This window comes from Alligator mississippiensis, chromosome 1 (assembly GCF_030867095.1).
Source record: "Alligator mississippiensis isolate rAllMis1 chromosome 1, rAllMis1, whole genome shotgun sequence".
Taxonomy (NCBI): domain Eukaryota; kingdom Metazoa; phylum Chordata; order Crocodylia; family Alligatoridae; genus Alligator; species Alligator mississippiensis.
Window position 1 is genome coordinate 111,197,044 of NC_081824.1, and position 19,256 is coordinate 111,216,299.

The 19,256-nt window shown below is 39.8% G+C and overlaps 1 protein-coding gene across 5 annotated transcripts in view; it reads right to left on the bottom strand.

Annotated features, from left to right (window-relative positions):
* PTPRK (protein tyrosine phosphatase receptor type K) overlaps nt 1-19,256 on the bottom strand; it is a 621,814-nt gene that overhangs the window by 73,010 nt on the left and 529,548 nt on the right. For all 5 annotated transcript variants that reach the window (XM_059712907.1, XM_059712905.1, XM_059712912.1 and 2 more), the window contains one exon: nt 16,874-16,910. In XM_059712907.1, coding sequence (XP_059568890.1) covers nt 16,874-16,910 — 37 coding nt within the window. The remainder of the gene's footprint in view (nt 1-16,873; nt 16,911-19,256) is intronic.

The following is a 19,256-nucleotide window of genomic DNA, read 5'->3' on the forward strand; positions in this document are numbered from 1 at the left end:
AAATTTGAAAGAAAAGGCAATCCAGTTTTCTGCTACTTTTTTCTATAACAACAGAATTTGAATAGATGGGGAATAGATGACTCCGGTCCTTTTACATCCCCCCCTTTTTTCCAAAGCAATCTTTTTATTCCCTTCTCATTTTTAATTTGGCCCATGCACAGTGGATTAGCATAACATCTTTTTATGCTTTGAAGGGTTACAACTGTAATCGCTTCACCTCATCACATTACTTAGAAATCCTGTCTCCAGAGGAATAATTCGATTACTCACAACAATCCAACTTTCGCCTAACCAAATAGAAATTCATTATAATGCTGAGCTGCTGCATCAGTTTATTTTGAGGAATGAGAAGAAAAAAATTAAAAAATCAGAGATGTGAATGGCTGGCATGGAAGGAAGAAAACAATCCTTTCCTAACAAAAGGCTTCCAACAAAGGACAGAATAACCAGCAGAAACCTTTACTCCCATTGGCACAGTGGTCTCAAGACTAGTAATGACCTATACTTTGCAAAGCTGAGAGAGGATCTTTGTGCCTGATGGAGAGAACCAGCACAATCTGCCTTCCACTGGTCCTTTCTCAGTGAGAGGAACCCTGCTTACAATGCAAGCATGTATGACAAAAACTTCCGGCGGGAACTGTTTTAGCTGTTGCACAAGCTGAAAAATCAGCCGCCAGCATCTTGTTCTGATGCATGCATTAGTGTATGTGCATGTGTATGTGTGTGTGTGTTGTACTTATTTATATTTAATATCTATTCTTCATTACTCGGCTTCACTTTCCAAAACAGTTTTTACAGTAAATGTCATATGAATAAATGGATGCATGACACAAAAGAGAAAAAGCCATAGTGTTCCTAGCTAGATACTGTGGAGATAAGGATAAGAACAAAAAATGAGAACACAGTGGCATCTCCAAATAACTTCTAGTTGTCCATATGCCCAGAAGCATAAATCTAAGAAAAGCTTTGCTGATTGTGGCACATAAGGATAGCACTTCGGGCAATTGCACAGATGCCACAATGATGCCTTCAATTTAGAAGCAGAACATTTATGTTTTATAAAATGATTTAAGGTGCTCAAATATAATGGGATGAGTTGTAGAAGACAGCATTTGTTATGTTTAGGAGGGTTAGGGTATTAGGATCCAGCTGACAATTCGTTAGGTGTTAGAATAGCTTGGGACTGTTTTTAGCTTTCTAAGTCCATCACTATCTTTTTGATTTTTAGTTTTACAGATTCCTGAGGATTTTAGAACAACATATGGATGGTATTAAGAGCATTAAGAATTTATAAATATGAATTGTGATAAAAAAAGACACACAAGCTGAAATATATGCAGGGCTACATCTAATCCGGATTCTATTCATGGTCAATTTTAATTGTAGTTGCACTCATGTACCTTCAAATCCCTGCCACTTTTTGATTTGTCCACTGCTTGCTGCAAATAAGTTACAATATTAGCTTTAATAAGAATTCACCATCAAAGCAGAAGGTATTTTTGTTCACAGGAAAAAAAAAAAGATCTTTAGTACAAGTAACTCAGGGATAATTAGAAAAGACAACAATACAGACCACAATGGGAATAATATCTTTTTATTTAGTAGAGAACTCCTGTCAGAAAGCTTGCAAAACATCATGTTTAAAGTGGATGATGATTTAAAAACAATCCACAGAGAACACAATGCTTTTGGGAAAGATACAAAAAATGTCAAAACAAACATGGAAATGTGCATTAATATTTTATATCTCCCGTGGAAAAATAGCAACATACCTTCAAAGTTGTTTAACCAACTTGAAAATAGGTTGCAGAAATGTGCACATCACAAGTTTAATTCTAGGTGACTTCTGTTTACCAGATATGATATAAGTATATTTCAGTATTCTTAATGGTGATGCTGCTTACCCACTTTTCTGTACAATATTTAGTTATACATCCAGTCAAAAGATAAGGGGTGAATGGTTTTCAAAATGTGTGTTAAAACTTCTGTGGTGAGATGAATCTAAAACCTTAAACTGTCTGACAACAATATCTTTATTTTAAAACAATTTTACAAAATAATGATCAAGAAAAACATTAGTATGATGGAAGTTTTTTTTAAAATTCTGTATGTGTATCTCATATTTAATAATTTGTCACCGTCTCAGAATTAATATATATTAATTCATGGTTAAGAAGCATCATCTCTGTAATGTCAATCTTGTGCAGACAACTCAAGATATTCTAAATTGGTCCTAATTACCATAACAGTCAGAAATACTGAAGCTAATTGAAAAATAGAAGCTATTATTGGATTATTGCTCACTTAAAGCAGGGTGCTCATTCTTTTTTGAAAATATACTGAAAATCTTAGACTCTTCATAACTATGACGTGGGTCAGTGGAGATAACAAAGCTTGGTGCAGATACACATAACAACTGAGCCATACCAAAACATCAATGATTGGGAGCTGGTTCACAATTCTGCAAGGTTCTGTGGTTCCAACACCAGGGGGTGGGAGTGAGCCCCTAGCCCAGCATGCTTCACAGGAGGTGGGGGGTTGGAGTGCCTGCACCCATATTTTGGTGGTCCCAGGGGCTGGATGACCTGTGCCTAGTGGTGTATTCACATTTTCTGCTTTCCATTCTCTCCTAAACATGAGTTCAATAAATATCAATATCTTGCAATTGCTGAAAGTTTGCAGTGTGCTTGCCTGACTTGGGGTTGGGGGACTGGACTTACACGTTCTGGTTCTCAGGAGATGGGGGAATGGGGGCAGACACAATGAGTGGTAAGTAAGGATACAGCTGGTTGTTAGAAAGATAAATATTACTGAACAAGCAGAGCAAAGGAGATCATTAAGTAAAAGAAAAGTGCCAATAAAAGTGGGGAAAAAAGGAGCTAGTATAGTTCTGGCTGCATACCAGAGTGGCCAGTTGTAGCAGCATGGGAAGGTATGGGAAGATAGGTTAGGAGCCATGTGGAGTGGGATGTCTGGACGATTGACAAGACTTATTCTAGAGTCTTGTGTGAAGGGATGCACATATTGGTTAAGGCATGGTGTCTTTAAGCTCCATCAAAATGAAGTGCTGGTACTTCATTTATGTTAACACTCTCTTCAGAAACTAATGGCTCAGACAAGAATTTAAATTTACACATGAGATCCTGATTCATGGAATTATTAACAGTTAAGTCCTTGTTGTTCATAGTCTAAAAAGTCAAATGATAAATTTGCTAAACATGGAGAATTGCTTGTTTATGATCTAAAAGTAATGTTCCACAGACTGGGGTGTTTCTTAACCAAATCAAATATTATTATTTAAACCTCAGATGTAAGGCACATCCCTGCACTGACTTCTCAAAATATAGTTCTTAAACATATTTAATATTCCCCCCTTCTTTTTTTCAGTGTATGAGAATACAATAAAACTAAAGTACATCCCAGATCTCCAAAAACATCTGCTCAGCTTTCTTATCTATGCCTCCCTCTACCTTTCAACAACGGATACACAAACGTATGCACACAAATAAATAAATAAATAAATAAAAAAATATATATATATATATATACACACACACACACACACACACACACACTTCTTCATGTTTATGAGCTTCTACAAAAACTGTGTAGTTCATCATAACCATAATACATTTGAATTTTACCTATTTAAAAAAAAAGAAAAAAAAGTATTTCTCTCTAGAGGTTATTCAGAGCAAACAATTAACCCTCCATAATGGCAAACTTTATAGATCCGGATATGCTCATTCAATAGGAATTGATTTCCCATATTATTGTTATCAAACTTACAGCTATTTCTATGTAGTGTACAGTGCTGAATTAATTTTAAAAGCAAAAGGAGAAATCAGTACATTTGCAACCAGATTCTGTTGCTTGCAGTAATAACCAACCATCTGTTCAGATATTCAAACACAGGATGGTAAAGGACTAGAAAGTTCAAAGGTTAGTAGCAGCACAGAGAGGCTTTCACCTTTAGGTCTCCGCATCTCAGCCAGCTCAAGTCACAAATCCAATCCAACCCTGCCTTTCAATTTCTACAGAGATGCAGTGAGAGTGAATGAAGAATGAAATGAACTATATCACATACAGGAATCATATTACTAGGTTAGGGTTGAGAGACAGTATTAAAGGTAGTTATCTTGAATACTATGACAATACTGGACCTGTTTCTCTCTATACCAATGGCTCTCAACCTTTTTGGACTTGAGGCACCCCTGACTAGATTCAAGGCAGCCCTCCCTAACTGTTGTGAATTGAGTGGCACCCAATTTCGAACACTTATTTAATCAGGACTCATGGTAGAGGTGATATCTTTTATTAGACCAACCAGATTTCTGCAAAAAAAGATATCACCTCTACCACGAGTCCTGACTGCTTTTGCCACTAGACCAATATGGCTACAATCTGGAATAAACGCTAATTTATACATGACAGTGCTTACCTCCTTATGGAGAGGCAGGGAAATGGAGGTGGGGAATCATCCAGGCAAGCCTGAGCCAGGGCTCATCTGCTTAATTGATTTGCTTATTTCCTTACACCTTGATTATCTCCTCACACTTAGGGGAATCTTCAAAGAACCTGGCTGCACCCCAGGGCACCCCACCACTCCGGTTAAGAAATCATGCAGATGTAAGACTCTGGTATTCAGGGCTTTCACTCCAATGCATTCCACAGACACTTGAAACATAGCAAAGAATGATAATTCCCTCAAGGGGCAGTGGGAAAAACAAACTGAAGGATTAACATGTAAAATTCAATTTCCTGGCCAAGCATAATGATCAAGTAGATGAACGAAGGCTGGGAACTAGCCAAAAGTCTTTCTAAATTTTGGAGTAATGCCTTATTCTGATCCAGTCAGGACTAGATCTTTACCAGGGACAGGAAGTGAGAAACACTAAATAGCTTGTTAGATATCTAAACAGAAAATCTCCTTATGCCTGCAGAAAATAATGATTACAACATTACCGATGCTCAAATTTGTTATAGGATCCTATAGACTACAACATGCAGGTGATCCTGTTTTAATAGATTCTAAAGAATTGAAAACCAGATTAATGCTTAACTTGATGTTTATTCAATCAGTTCCCAATGTGATCTATCAAGCAGACAATCAAACCTTTATGTTTTTAATGTATATAACAGTAATGTATACATTAAATATGCTATGATCAGCATATCTTTACCAGGGACAGGAAATGAGAAACACTAAATAGCTTGTTAGATATCTAAACAGAAAATCTCCTTATGCCTGCAGAAAATAATGATTATAACATTACCGATGCTCAAATTTGTATGAAACAATAAACTGTTGTACAGTTTATTGTATGAAACAATAAACTGTAAGGGTTGGTCAGATACTGTATTTACTCGCATCCTGAGAGCTGGTTTAGAATGGTTCATTTGGCAGGGGATGGAGCTGGGGGGGCAGCATAGGGCAGACTGCTGGTGTGTGCGCATGGAGGTAGAACCTGCTCCAGTGCCTGCCCACCCTTTACATTTTACTCCACTCCAGTCCCTCCAACACCACTCACCTGAGCTGGGAGCTGCTGCCACTTTCCCCTGGCTGGGCTGAGCTCAGGTCAGGCTGGGGCCACACTCCTGCTGACTGCCCCGGAGGAGCAGAGCTGCAAGGGAAGGCAAGCAGGGCGGGGGGGGGGGGGGCAGATGTGTTGGGAGGGCAGGCTGCAGGGGGGAACAGGGGGCAGGGATCGGAGGGAGAAGGCATGGGGGTTTAAGGGCAGGGTGCAGATACAAGCACAAGGGGCATATAGCAAGGGGACACATGGTGCGAGCAGGCAGCAGGGAAGGCAAGTACAAAGGGAAATGGGACAGTGGAGCAAGGGGCGGGGATCTGGCCCTTCATCTCCTACCACAGCAGTGCAGGTATGAATTTAAGATGACCTTCCACTAATTAGATTCTAGACGCAGAAAATGATAACACATTTATCATTTTCCATGTCTAAAATCCAATGAATGGGAGAGGCAGGAGCACCTGAAATTTGAAGTGGTCTTGGATTGGGGTAAATGTTCCTTTAATATGGAACATTTCACTATAACTACAAACATGAATCTATCCTATAAGAAATTCTTATGTCAAGGATTACAGAAACACCGTGTGACAAAGCAGGTGATACAGTGTTTTATGTGTCATTGGACAATACTCTGTCTCAAGACAAAACTGAGAAACTGGCCTTCTAAACAGGCGTAGATGGTGGTATCTTTCTCCCCCAAATGTTTCAGCACTCTGGAATGCCATATTTTGAAAATGAAATAGAGACACCGAGGCAAAGAATATAGGGGCATTGATAAAAAGAAGGGCAGGGAATGCTGAAAGAAAAAAACGGGAGGCAATAATAAGCGAGACTTAAACAACAACAAAAAGTGGGAATGGAAGGTCGATAGACATTTTTTTAAATCACTTCTTGCAAGGGCTACTAGATGGCAATGCTGATCTAAAAGAGTAATTTTAATAGTACATCTTCTTTAAGAAAATCGAGGATTACCAATCACACTGAGAAATCAGAAGGTAAGGGCTATTATACTTATGTAATAACTTAAATTTCTTAAACTTATGACTGTATCCTATTGGCAACAACAGATAGAACAGATTCAGTACCCAAAGTCTGATAAACAGTAGAGAATCACAACATCTTCTGTAATGATATAAAAAATGTAAATAACTTCACACAATTCAGAAGCTAGCCAAGTGTGCTTTTTTTCTTACTGTCATTGTTGGCCTAGACTTGGAACTATAATCAAAACAAACCTTCATTTCCTATCTAGATCCCCTCAAAATCCTATTGACCCCACTATCACACTCAGTTTATGCAGGTCCTTTTTCTGTAATTATTCTATGCGTTACTACAAAACTGGGGTGCTATTTCAAACACAGAAATAAATTCCACATTTTCAGAATACGCAGGGAAAGGACCAAAGACTTGAAATCGCTTGTGTTACAACCATCCTGGAATTCAATACAATCAGTGCGCTCTGACAACATTAAGTGTCTCATACTTAGCTGATGGACAAGTTTATAAAAGGAGATTAGAGAGAGGAGCAAATGTTATGCAGAGATTTGTTATCATCACTTCAGAAGCATGCAAGATGACTTCTAGGCCTTGCTCTTCATTGCTTGCGATTATGTGATGTGTATATCAGAGTAATTTGATTTCACATTACTTACCTCAGGCAATGCCCCAAGCATCAAAGGTATTAAGTAATTTGGAGTTTACTGTTGTTATTTTTGGAAGGAATTCTTGAGTTGCAGAGACCAGCACGTAATGAACAAGCAGCAAATGCCGCTCTCCTGCCAGGTCTCCTAAAATAAAATGTGTGGCATATATTCCCTCTGAAACCATTTTGAATATACTAGTGTTGTTCATCCATATTACATTAGCTTCAGACAATCAGGTGATTTAAATGTACCCAGTTACCTATATGGATTAAATGAAAATCCCTTACTTGGATCAATATTTAGAAAGCTGGTGGATTCCATAATATCCACACAATCCTCATTTACATCAGGATGACTTATTTATGAGTCTTGAACATGAAACCACACACACACATCCACCCACCCACATCCACCAAGAATGCAGGGGAAAACCAAGATGATGGCATACATATATTCTATTTTCTTCTCTGTATGTCTCGAGCAACTTGGTAAAGAATTTCCCTCCAAGAGATGAAGGATGCTGCTATGCAGAAGACCATGGAAGCTTAACATAGTGTTCTCAAACCTTTTAAATGAAAGCAAGGATGTGGATTAGGAAATGCCTTTTTGTTTTCTAAATTTAGAATAGTGCATAAAGTTCAAACATCTAAGACAGTGATACCTCCAGAAATCATTAGAGAAACAATGATGCAAAAATAATAATTACAGCAAGATTTCATAGACATTAGAGCTGGAAGGGACCTTGGAAGATCACCGAGTCCAGCCCCCTGCCCGAGGGGCAGAAAGTCAGATGTGGTCACAGGATCCCAGCAAGATAAGCATCCAAATTTGTCTTGAAGGTGTTCAATGTAGGTGCTTGAACCACCTCTGATGGCAGGCTATTCCAGACCTTGGGGGCTCGGACAGTAAAGAAATTCTTCCTTATATCCAGCCTGAAATGGTCTTGTCGTAGTTTATAACCATTCAACCTTGTCATCCCCCGTGGGTGCTCTGGTGAACAAACATTCCCCCACATACTGGTGGTCACCCCTGATAAACTTATAGGTGGCCATCAGATCACCCCTGAGCCTGCGTTCTTCCAGGCTAAAAAGCCCCATAGCTCTCAGCCTGTCATCATAAGGTTTGTTTTCCTGACCTCCGATCATGCGCGTGGCTCTTCGCTGGACTCTCCCAAGCTTTTCCACATCTTTTTTGAATTGTGGGGCCCAAAGCTGAACACAGTACTGCAGCTGCAGCCTCACCAAGGCCAAGTATAAGGGGAGAATGACGTCCCGGGATTTGCTTGAGAAGCATCTATGGATGCAAGCCAGCGTTTTGCTCGCTTTACTAGCTGCAGCATTGCATTGAAGGCTCATGTTCATCTTGTGGTCAATGATGACTCCCAAGTCCCTTTCTTCCATAGTGCAAGCCAGCATAGTACTGCCAAGCCTATAAGGATGCTGCAGATTTTTCCTCCCAAGGTGCAGAACCTTGCGTTTTTCAGTGTTAAACACCATCAGGTTCTCGTCCACCCATTTGCTGAGCCTGTCCAAGTCAGCCTGGATTGCCTTCCTGTCTTCAGGTGTGGATGCTTTGCCCCAAAGTTTGGTGTCATCGGCAAACTTGGCCAGTCCGCTTCTGACTCCAATGTCCACATCATTAATGAAGATGTTGAACAATATGGGTCCAAGGACAGAGCCTTGGGGGACCCCACTGGTCACAGGGCACCATGATGATTGATTTCTGTCCATTACCACCCTCTGGGTCTGACCACGGAGCCAATGTCCCAGCCAGCGGATTGTGGTGGACCCAAGGCCACAGTTAGCCAGCTTCACCAAGAAGTGATCATGAGATACCAGATAAAAGGCTTTTTTGAAGTCAAGATATATAACATCAATCTCTTCTCCCTTGTCCAGGTGATAGGTCACCTGGTCATAGAAGAAAATGAGATTAGTCAAGCAAGACCTACCCGCAACAAACCCGTGCTGGCTATCCTTCAGGATGTTGGTGTCGGCCAGTCCATTAAGGATGGCCTCTTTAATAAGCTTTTCTAAGACCTTCCCCGGGATAAAGGTCAGGCTGATGGGCCTGTAGTTTGCTGGATCCACTTTCCTCCCTTTCTTGAAGAAAGGTTCCACATTGGCCTTCTTCCAGTCTTTGGGCACTACACCAGAGCCCCAGGAGTTCTCAAAGATCTGTGCCAGGGGCTGGGTTATGATGCTCACCAGCTCCTTGAGTACCCTGGGGTGCAGATTGTCAGGGCCAGCTGACTTGAAGGTATCCAGCCTCTCAAGGTGTTCCTTCACAAGGTCAGCATTGATGGAGGGCAGGGGATCTCCCTCACCTGGACCTCCCTGTCCCATAGGGGGCATGGGTGTCCCATGGGACTGAAGAAAGACAGACGCAAAGTACCCATTTAATAGGTTGGCTTTTTCCTGGGAGTCAGTTGTCCCATCTGGTTTAGCAGAGGTCCAATGTTGCCCTTGCTTTTCCTCCAGCTCCCCACATATCTGAAAAAGGACTTTTTAATGTCCTTGATACTCAAAGCTAGTTGGAGTTCAGTTGCAGCCTTGGCTTTCCTGGTTTGCTCCCTGCAGGACTGGACCAGTGCAGAATATTTCTCCTTGGAGGTGAATCCTGCTTTCCATTCTTTGTAGGCCTTTCTTTTTAGCCTTAGGAGGTCTGCTAGATCCCTGGAGAGCCAGGGGGGCTGCTGTGCCCTCTTGCTGCCTTTCCTCCGAGATGGAATGGAATTAGCTTGTGCACTGATTGCTCCTCTGAGGAGCGACCACTCTTCCTGAACTCCCCTCCCTCTGGGGTCCTTTAGGCACTCACTGACAAGCCTCCTGAGCTTGTCAAAGTCAGCTTTCCTGAAGTCAAGGACTTCAGTGTTGCTGACTGACTTGCCAGCTTTATGGCAGATGGTGAAGGTGATCATGGTCACTGTCACCCAGCTTCCCATCGATCACTAGGTCGCCGATTAGGTTGTCCCCAGTTGGCAGCACCAGGTTGAGCAGCGCTTTACCTCTCATTGGCCTGTAGACTTCTTGGGTCAGGTAGAGGTCATCCATGCATGATAGGAAGCTTTGTGACCACTTGGATTTTGCTGAGTGATCCTCCCACGAGATGTCTGGATAGCTGAAGTCACCCATGACAACCATGGTCCTGGAGCATGCGGCCTTAGCCAATTCCTGGGCGAACTCCTGGTCAAGCTTATGTGTATGTCAAGCCTATGTGTAATACACATATTAATGAAGATGACCTTCATTAATATATACTTTAGGTTGAATATCACAAATTAGGAATTAATCAGAAACAATGAAATGTCTGAGCATCTTTTGGTCCTTAAATTCACCACTACTTGGAGCAGGCTTAACTTCTATAAATGCCCATAAGAGAAGAAATATGACTGTACAACTCTGGTATATTCCGATTTACAGCTTCTGAAGACCTGAGTCAAAGAATGTGGAAATCCGTGCAAGAATTTTCATTGACTTCAGTGGCCTTTAGATCAAGCCTCAGTTGTAGTAAGAGTAAATTCAGTGCAATAATCACAGTGGATCAAGTGCATATTTTGAGCTTGGATGCTTCCTTCTGGACTTTTTCATTTCCAAAAAAAGATTAAGGCAGTCATGTTATGTTATTTCTGAATTATTTCCAGATGTGTGTCATTTCAAATGGAACTTTCATCCATCTGCATGGACTGAGCATGCGTACAGATGGAGGTGTTCTAAGATGTTGCCCATGTTAGTGACACAAACTGAAACTACAGGGAAAAATAGTTCCTTTTTAGAGGATGGTGGTAAAGTTCATATTTTAAGACTTAAAAAAAAATGTTGAACTATACTTATTCTGTTTAAACATGTTGGGAATGGAGCTGGCACCCCCAGAATCTCTTCAGTTTATTTCTTGCTATAGTGGTTTCCCCCAAATTAATTTTGTTTATTTTTCTTCTATTGCTGTAATAGTTAAAACATACACGTAATACCAGTGTTAGTATTAACATCAAACTTGACACCCTAATAACTAACGATTAGTCTAAAATGAATTGCCTCATTCATTCACTCAGCTCAGTTGTCCCATCTGTCCTCTTAAAAATCAAGTTACATGCTAAATAATTTGAAGCATTACTTCTCTTTGGCTCAGTTAATCTAGTTTTATTTATTTTGGAGCCAATAAAATTAAAAATGATAATATGAGATGCCATCTCACAGTATGCTAGCGAAACCTCACTTCAAATTTGTGTCCATTCATACTCCAAAATGTATGGAAATCCAAGTGTGATTGATCAGTAATCAACATATTTCTTAGTTCTGCGCGTCTTTGTCCCGTTCTGCAGCTGATGTCCATTCAGTCATCTTCTAATGACTCATATGTCAATACTTTGGTTAAGCAGGCTCAAGGATCATTTATGTATTATAATTTATGCACTGATCTAAATATTTTACATGCTGTGTTAATGGTTGAGCTCTGCCCTTTAAATTAATTTTGAGAACTCATTTTTTGGAAACTATTTGCAGAACTTTAGTGTTAAAGGTTTATTTTCTCTTCCACTTCCATAATTAAAAAAGCTATTCTTTGAATCTCCATACCTCAAAAAATGTTTGTTGCACTGGAAAGAGACACCAATGCCTTTTTTTAATAAGAAGATAGGTGAGGAATACCAAGACTGTAGATTGTATACACTACTGACCTAAAAACCAAATGGGATAGAGAACTAGATTTAACAAAAAAAATAAAGCAAGCCATATGATAGAGTGATTGGATGCTGAAGGTTGTAATTAGAAAGACGGTTGGACCATGGAAGAGGGGTTCAACTCTAAAAGTATCCATGTAATTCAAGTAGCTCATCCTATTTATTTTAACATGTGATGTATAAAGTCAGCTTCTTAAATTATGCTAAAAACATGTTTCAAGACATACCAGAAAAAGTTTAGTGCTTTAGCAGTGATTTGGCATCACCTTTTACATGAGTTCATGTTCCAGGGCATTTTGTTATTTAGGAAATGTAAGAGAACATCGTGTCCAAAATACTTTCTGAGTACAAGGAAATGAAGACACTGTGATTTAAATTCAATGACCGTCATTAGTCTGGTATCAATAAAGAGAACTAGTTAATCAATGCAGCTAGGAATGAGTAGTCTCTGGAAAGCCCACGAGCAAAATCTTTGGGCTACAGATGTTAGCATGAAACACATTATGAAAAAACTGCTGAAGCAAGTAATTAGTCACTAGAATAATTTCACTAAGAGAGTTAAGTTAGCAAATATTCTATTTTTCAAGGATATGAACTGCCTCAGTGCAAAATTATGACATAGCAAGCATAAAAAATTTGTATTTTTACCAACTCTTTATCTAGACAGTGTAAAATAACAGCTCTAAACTGACAGACCATGCAGCCTGTGAAGTCAAAACAGAATGATTAGTTGCAACCAGTCCTTTGGTTTAGGAAACAACAGACATCCTGGCTGCATATCAAAAACATTTAACACATTAGGGGTTGGCAACCTTTTGCCACCACCTGTAACACCGCAATCCTCCACCCTCCTGGAATACCTAAGAGACCTGTGCTTACTTTTGCCAGATTAAAGTGGACAGTGGTTATGGAAAATGTTAAATTTGGCACTGCCATAGAACACAGCAGGGAAGGCTGGGCAGTTAGCTGATGTTGCAGAGGGAATAAATGGAACCAGACAGACAGTAGGACTCTGGCTTTTTCTGATATACAAATCTTTCTCTCTCCTTTACTTTCTCCCTCCCCCTGTTTCAAAAAGCCTTTTGAAAAATACCTATACACATGATGGAGTTTGGATCTGACGTGTGCTAATTAGCATGCATCAGAGCAGACTTGATTAATCAAGTCTACTTCAAGTCTGATGGAGCGTGCTAATTAGTGCACTCCAGCAGCCTTCGTGACACGTGTATTCAACAAACCTGCATTTCAAAGTAGCAGCAGGGGCGCTTTAACTAAAGCTTATTAAACGAGCTTTAGTTAAAGCACCCCTGCCACCATTTTGAAGTGCAGGACGCTGAATATACATGACACTGAGGGTCCTGTGATTAAAGCACCCTCTCCACCCTGGAGTATGTTTATAGATAACCACTGAGCCTGGTTGAAACAGTCCTGGGCTGGCAGGCTGACCCTCTGGGCCTCCTGCCAGCCGGGGCTGCTGTAAGCCGATTCAATATGCTATGGTCCAAGCTCATGTGTAAACCATGCACCCAAGAGCTTCCCGGGAGCAATAAACTGCAAAGCAATAAGCTCTGCAGCTTATTGTTGCCTGTTAATGGCTTGTGTAGATGCACCCACTGGGTAGACCCAAAATGACTTCTGATTTTCCTTTAAGTGGATTCATGTCCGTGAAATGAAGTATTCTATGTGGAAAAGTTGAATAGGCATTATGATCTGGGCATCCCAGTCACTTATTTTCTATAGTAAACTAAATAAATTGCTAAGTACCCGCGTTATCCAGTGACAGCTTTAACAACTTTAAAATGTAAATTAATTTGATAATATTTTAACATGTGAAAGTGTTTCTTCTTTCAAGGACCTTCCTAATTTTACTCCAGGAAACATGGCAAATATTTAATTTAGACATGTTTTGTAATACTATCATATAAATGCATTTCAACTGAGGCACGTATGAATTTATTTGAATTTGAAATGAAATTTTATCATAACATACTGGACCATGAGAAACTCTTAAGTTTTTCATTTCAAAATAAAGTTGTGAAAAATTAACTCCATTTCACTACGTTCAGTTTCCATGCTGGTATAGCCAAGACCCACATTGGCATACAAGAACTTTGGCCAGCAAACTTTCCAAGTCATGGGCTGAAACAACTCCGCTCCAGTTCCACGTGGGTTCGTTGGCTTCTGTGATTTGGCAGAGACAGGGAGTTTCCCCTGTGCCTGCACCAGGGCCAGGCTGTTGGGAGCCACCTCTGCTTCTCCCAGCCCCTTGTTTCCCCCTTGGGGTGCAGTCACAGCTTCCAGCCAGTGGGGAGGTGAGCTGTGGCTAAGCATCCACACTGCTGTTGCTTCTCTCTCTCCAGGCTCTCAGTTGTAGCACAGAAGTGGCAGCAGGGTAGATAACAGCTTTCCTGGTACAACTCACCACTGACTGGAAGCTGCGCCCATGCTGCCACCAGGGAGAGGCTAGTGGGTGGGAGGAGGAAGCAACAGTGGCAATGACGCAGCTGGAAGTTATCTGGTCCCAGCACAGCTCCTTGCTACTGGCATGGGCGACTGGTACCTCCTAATACTGGGGGAGGCGCAGTCTCCCAGTGCAGCGGCAACCCAGAAGTGCCACTGGCACTTCTCTCAGGGGGTGCATGTACACCCGTGTGCACCCCCTATGTATCGCCAATAGCTACAGGCATGGGCAAAGCCTTCAGGCTCTGCGGGTCAGATCCAGTCCATAGACTATATTGCCAACTCCTGTGCTAGAAAACAGATTACTTATTTTACCCCACTTCCCTGCTCCTGCTTCACCCTGTGGGCACTGGATGTTTATCAACAGGGGAATAAGTTTGCATAAGCAACCACTGATGGGAAACGCACTCTGTAAGTGTTGCTGTGAGGTGATGTGCTAGAAGACAGTAAAATAAAAAGTAATATTTCTTTTAATTTCTTCCTCCCTCCCTATAATCTAAGTGATTTACTTTTAGAGTTTGTCGGAATGGTTTCTGTAACATGCAAGAGACTGTTTTAGCCCCTTTTATACCTTTCTGAAATACTCCAGATTAATAGGATCATAGGAAAGTAGCACTGAATAGGACTCCTTACAAGATCATCTAGTCCAGTCCCCTGCTCAAGGCACAATCATCCCTAACTAAATATTTACAGACAAGTGCCTTTCTATCCTGCTCTTGAAAACTTCCATGGATGGAAAATCCACAATTTCTCCAGGTAGCCTGTTCCAATGGTTGACCATCCTTATAATCAGAAAGTTCCTCCTAATTTCTAATCTAAATTTCTCTTGCTACATCTTGAGACCACTGATCTTAATTCTGTCCTCTTTGGTTATGGAGAACAGCCCATCTCCATCCTTTCTGTAATTGCTCCACAGGGCAATTACAGGGATGATTTGAGGAGGGATTTGACTGTTATCAAATCTTCTCTACTCCAGACTAAAAAACACTAGTTCTTTCAGTTTTTCCACATAAATGTTGCCTCCCAGGCCCCTACTTATTTTTGCTGCTCTGCTCTTCTCTGTCCAGACATATCCTATTTGAAATGTGGGGCCCAAAAACACAAAATGGCACTCCAGGTGAGGCCTCACCAGTGCTGAATAGAGAAGACGAATCACTTCTCTTGATTTGCAAGTGACACTCCTGTCAATATAACCCAGGATGCTCTTTGCTTGTTTTGCAATAAAAGCACACTTTTGGCTCATATTTAGCTTATGGTCTACTGTAACCCCCAGGTCCTTCTTTGCAATACTGCAGCTTAGCCAGTCATTCCCTAATCTGTATTTGTGCATGCAGTTATTTCTGATTTTTCCCATACCTAAATCATGGCAATATATCCACATTGGTACATAAATATTTGTTAATGCAAATTAAGTTATTTTAATTCAAACACTTAATTTGGTTGGGTAAACAAAAGAAAGCCAACTCTGGTTTAATTTTCACATAAGATGTAGCTCATCATTTGAGCTATCCTGCTTGTACTATCTTATTTCTTTTGCTGAAAATACTATACTAAAGTGTCTAGAGAAGTGTTTCTTTACTTTCTAAGTCCTGGAGAAAAGGACTTGTTGCAATCACAAAATAAGAGCCATACATATCACAGTCTTAACTGTATCCAGTATTGGTCATTGGAAGCTATCAAAAATAGTGGCACCATGCTAATGTAAACTGTACCTGCCCATTTGTTCAGACCCACAGGTGTTTAATATCGTACATCGCTGTGATTACAGATAGACACTATTGAAGTAGAAGTCATACTCTGTGGAATACTGTTTCAGCATCCATAACATTTTTTCTCATTTACACTGACGGAATTTATCAAACTCTCTCTACTGTTGACACAATCAACCAACTCTGAAATGAGGGGCTATAAATACAGTCAGAGCAGGAGATACTAAAATGCCAAACAAGTAAGTCCTCATTTGAAGTTGAAACATTTATTTTGAATGAGCACTGTGTGATTAAGCTGCTTGTGAGGTCAAGATAATTTACTCTGGCAACTAGCCAATCTCAGCCTGGGTACCACTTGATATTAAAAATGCAAGCCTTCAAATCAACCCTCTCGCCATGTCTATCATTTACAACTTAGCAGCCTCTTATTTATATATATTTACTAGTACGCCTTCATTTGAATTAAAAAAAAAACCATATCCAGATCCCCAATGTTCAAGGTACTTGTCACAATGACAGACAGAGTTAAACAAGCATGCTTTTTACTCTCGAGCCTCTGTCTTCCTCCAGTTCTCCTGCTGTTCACAAGCACAAGATCCTGCAGAGTACAAACAACTAAAATGAGCTTTACTCATTTAGTCTAAATCCTTCTTACTCTTGGAACAATATTGTCTTGGCCAAGTACCAAAGAATAGAGTGTAACACCCCATCATATGTTAAGACTACCTATTGAGTTGCAGTATTTTGATGGCACTTTAACTGAGCTCTTATTCAAACACTGACATAGAAATGCCACATCTAATGAGCTCTGATGCAAGCAATAAAGCCCTTTTTCTTGGGAGGGGGGAGTCTTACCTTTCGTAGCTATTCGAACACACTGAGTTTTAGTTTCCTGTTGAGAGGAAAAAATACAGAAAATGCAGTCAGTCTTGTTTCAACTTCTGCTTCACAATAGTTCTTGAACATGGGGTAGCTGAGCAATGTTGTGAAGGGTTCTCAGCTTATTTCTGGCGAGTGATGAAGGAGGAAGAATTTTGCATCTACAAAAGCAGTGAGCTATGTAAAATGTTACCAGTTCTTAAGCCTTCTATATATTGAGGTATATTTTCCCAGAAAAGAACTTGAACACAGAAATGCATGTATATGTACACAAATATTATTTAGTAGTTCATGCAAGGGGTGAGACTGTTCAGTAGCCAGAACAATTAATTGGTTTTGCCCACTGGCTTAAGTTAGGGAGGCAGTTTATCACAACTGAAGTTGGGAATTTATGGTGCAAATTCTCTATGTGCCCTAAGATTCTATAAAATAAATATTTTTTAAAATATACATATATATGAATATTTTAGTCTTCAAAATCTATTTTAACAAGTATGTAGAAAATTATTATAACTACTCTATTTAACCAGATCTGCTTATTTTCTTTGCAAAACAGTGCATTTTTCCTGGGATACGTTTTCTCCTAAAAGTTTTCTTTATTTTTTTCCTTATCTAATTCCCTACTTGCAACACAAATTGCTAGATATGAACAAAATTATTTAGTTAAAAACACCTGAGCCAACTTCTTTGAAAATGTATTAGGTAAAAATAAGTGAGGCCATAACCTAAGGCTTTGACAAGTTTCAGTGCAGAGAGATTTCTCAGCTCAGGTAAAAGCACTATGAAATTCAACAACAGAATCTTAACAACATTTTAAGTACAGCTATTTTTGTGCACATGCATTTAAATTCTCTGTGGAGACCACAATGAGAGTTGGCTCCCAGTCTGACAGAGCACTTATGCAAAACACCTAATTGTAAACATATGAAGACTTACACTTGAGTAAATGCTTGAAAGTTTTGTAGATTAAAGGCCATGCAGGTTATGGTAAAACTGACACACAACAGAAATTGGAAATAAAAATCACCCCCCCAAAAAAGAAAACATCTGTTGCAAAACTTTTAAATCATGGCAGAGAAAACCACTTCACACTTGCAACATCCTCTCTCAAACGGACATTCAAAGAAAAACACATGATTAATTTCTCTCTCACTTTTTGTTCATTTCTGTCAAAGTACAGAAATAAAAACATGGATTTGTGGTTTTTTTTTCATAATGGCTGTATTGTTTATATTTTCCACTCATTATAAACTGTATGAGACGGCAACTGCCTGAGAACCTACCAACAAAACCACTTTGATGGGGGCTAACAAAGCAATTAGATGAGTTAAATGTAGAAAATGAAGGAAAAGTGTATGAGGATGTGACAAGTACTTTTTCTTTCCCTTTGTTTGCATTACTTAAATCTCCCCTTCAGAAATATCCTCCAACCCTGTATGCAATTCAACAAATGAATGAATCTTCCCCAACGTGGCAAGTAATTTTCATACTTATAGGCAAGACTGTTAAAAGGGGAAAGTGACAGAGCCATTCATTAGCTGTGATCTCTTTAGCCACAGCAGAAATTCAAATGGACGGGTACAAATTACTCCTATTTCTTTAGGGAAGGCCTCTGTGAATATTGCCTTTATCAATCTAGCTGCGATTTTCCTATATAGCAATTTTCCTTAATCATGTCCTTCCCATCCCTCCATACTGTATAATTCTTAAATGGAATTTTTAAGTATGTCAAGTTACTGTGCTGAACACTATGTCTGTGCCACACACATTTTCACTTGACAACGGCATGGGGTTTGATGAGTTATGTTGTTTTTCAAAACTGGAACCCCCCTTTGCAGTATTTAATTTTCTGTGTGAATATGGAATAGAGCAGTGACAGGATCAGCAGCAGTGCTCAATAACTGTGTCATCAACAACTAAATAAGGAGGGAATAAGGGCAAGCCACAGCCATACCTTTTCTACTATGCAGCAGTCAAGGGATCTTAAAGCATATTTGTGTGGAAAGACTCAAACAAACAGAGCATGGACATGGGGTTATTCACACCCAAAGGCCCTTTTTTTAAAAACATTCTATTTAGTGTTGTGTGTGAGAGCCCTGAAAAGTTTCTAATGTTTTATTAGCCTGCTGAGCAACTTCATTCTATTTACCCTGCAAGCCTTGAGACTTGGGAGAAGAAGAGTGGATGTTACTTACTGAGAAGGCAGAATCACACAGCCGAAATTATTTCATTCAAGCTATTATTCTGTGATGTATTAAATTCTCATCTAGTAACTGTTACTATGAAACAGGAGTCGTGTGAAATATAAATGGCAGAGTGCCATACTGTTGCAGTAGAGAGGACAGCACAAAGTTTAGAA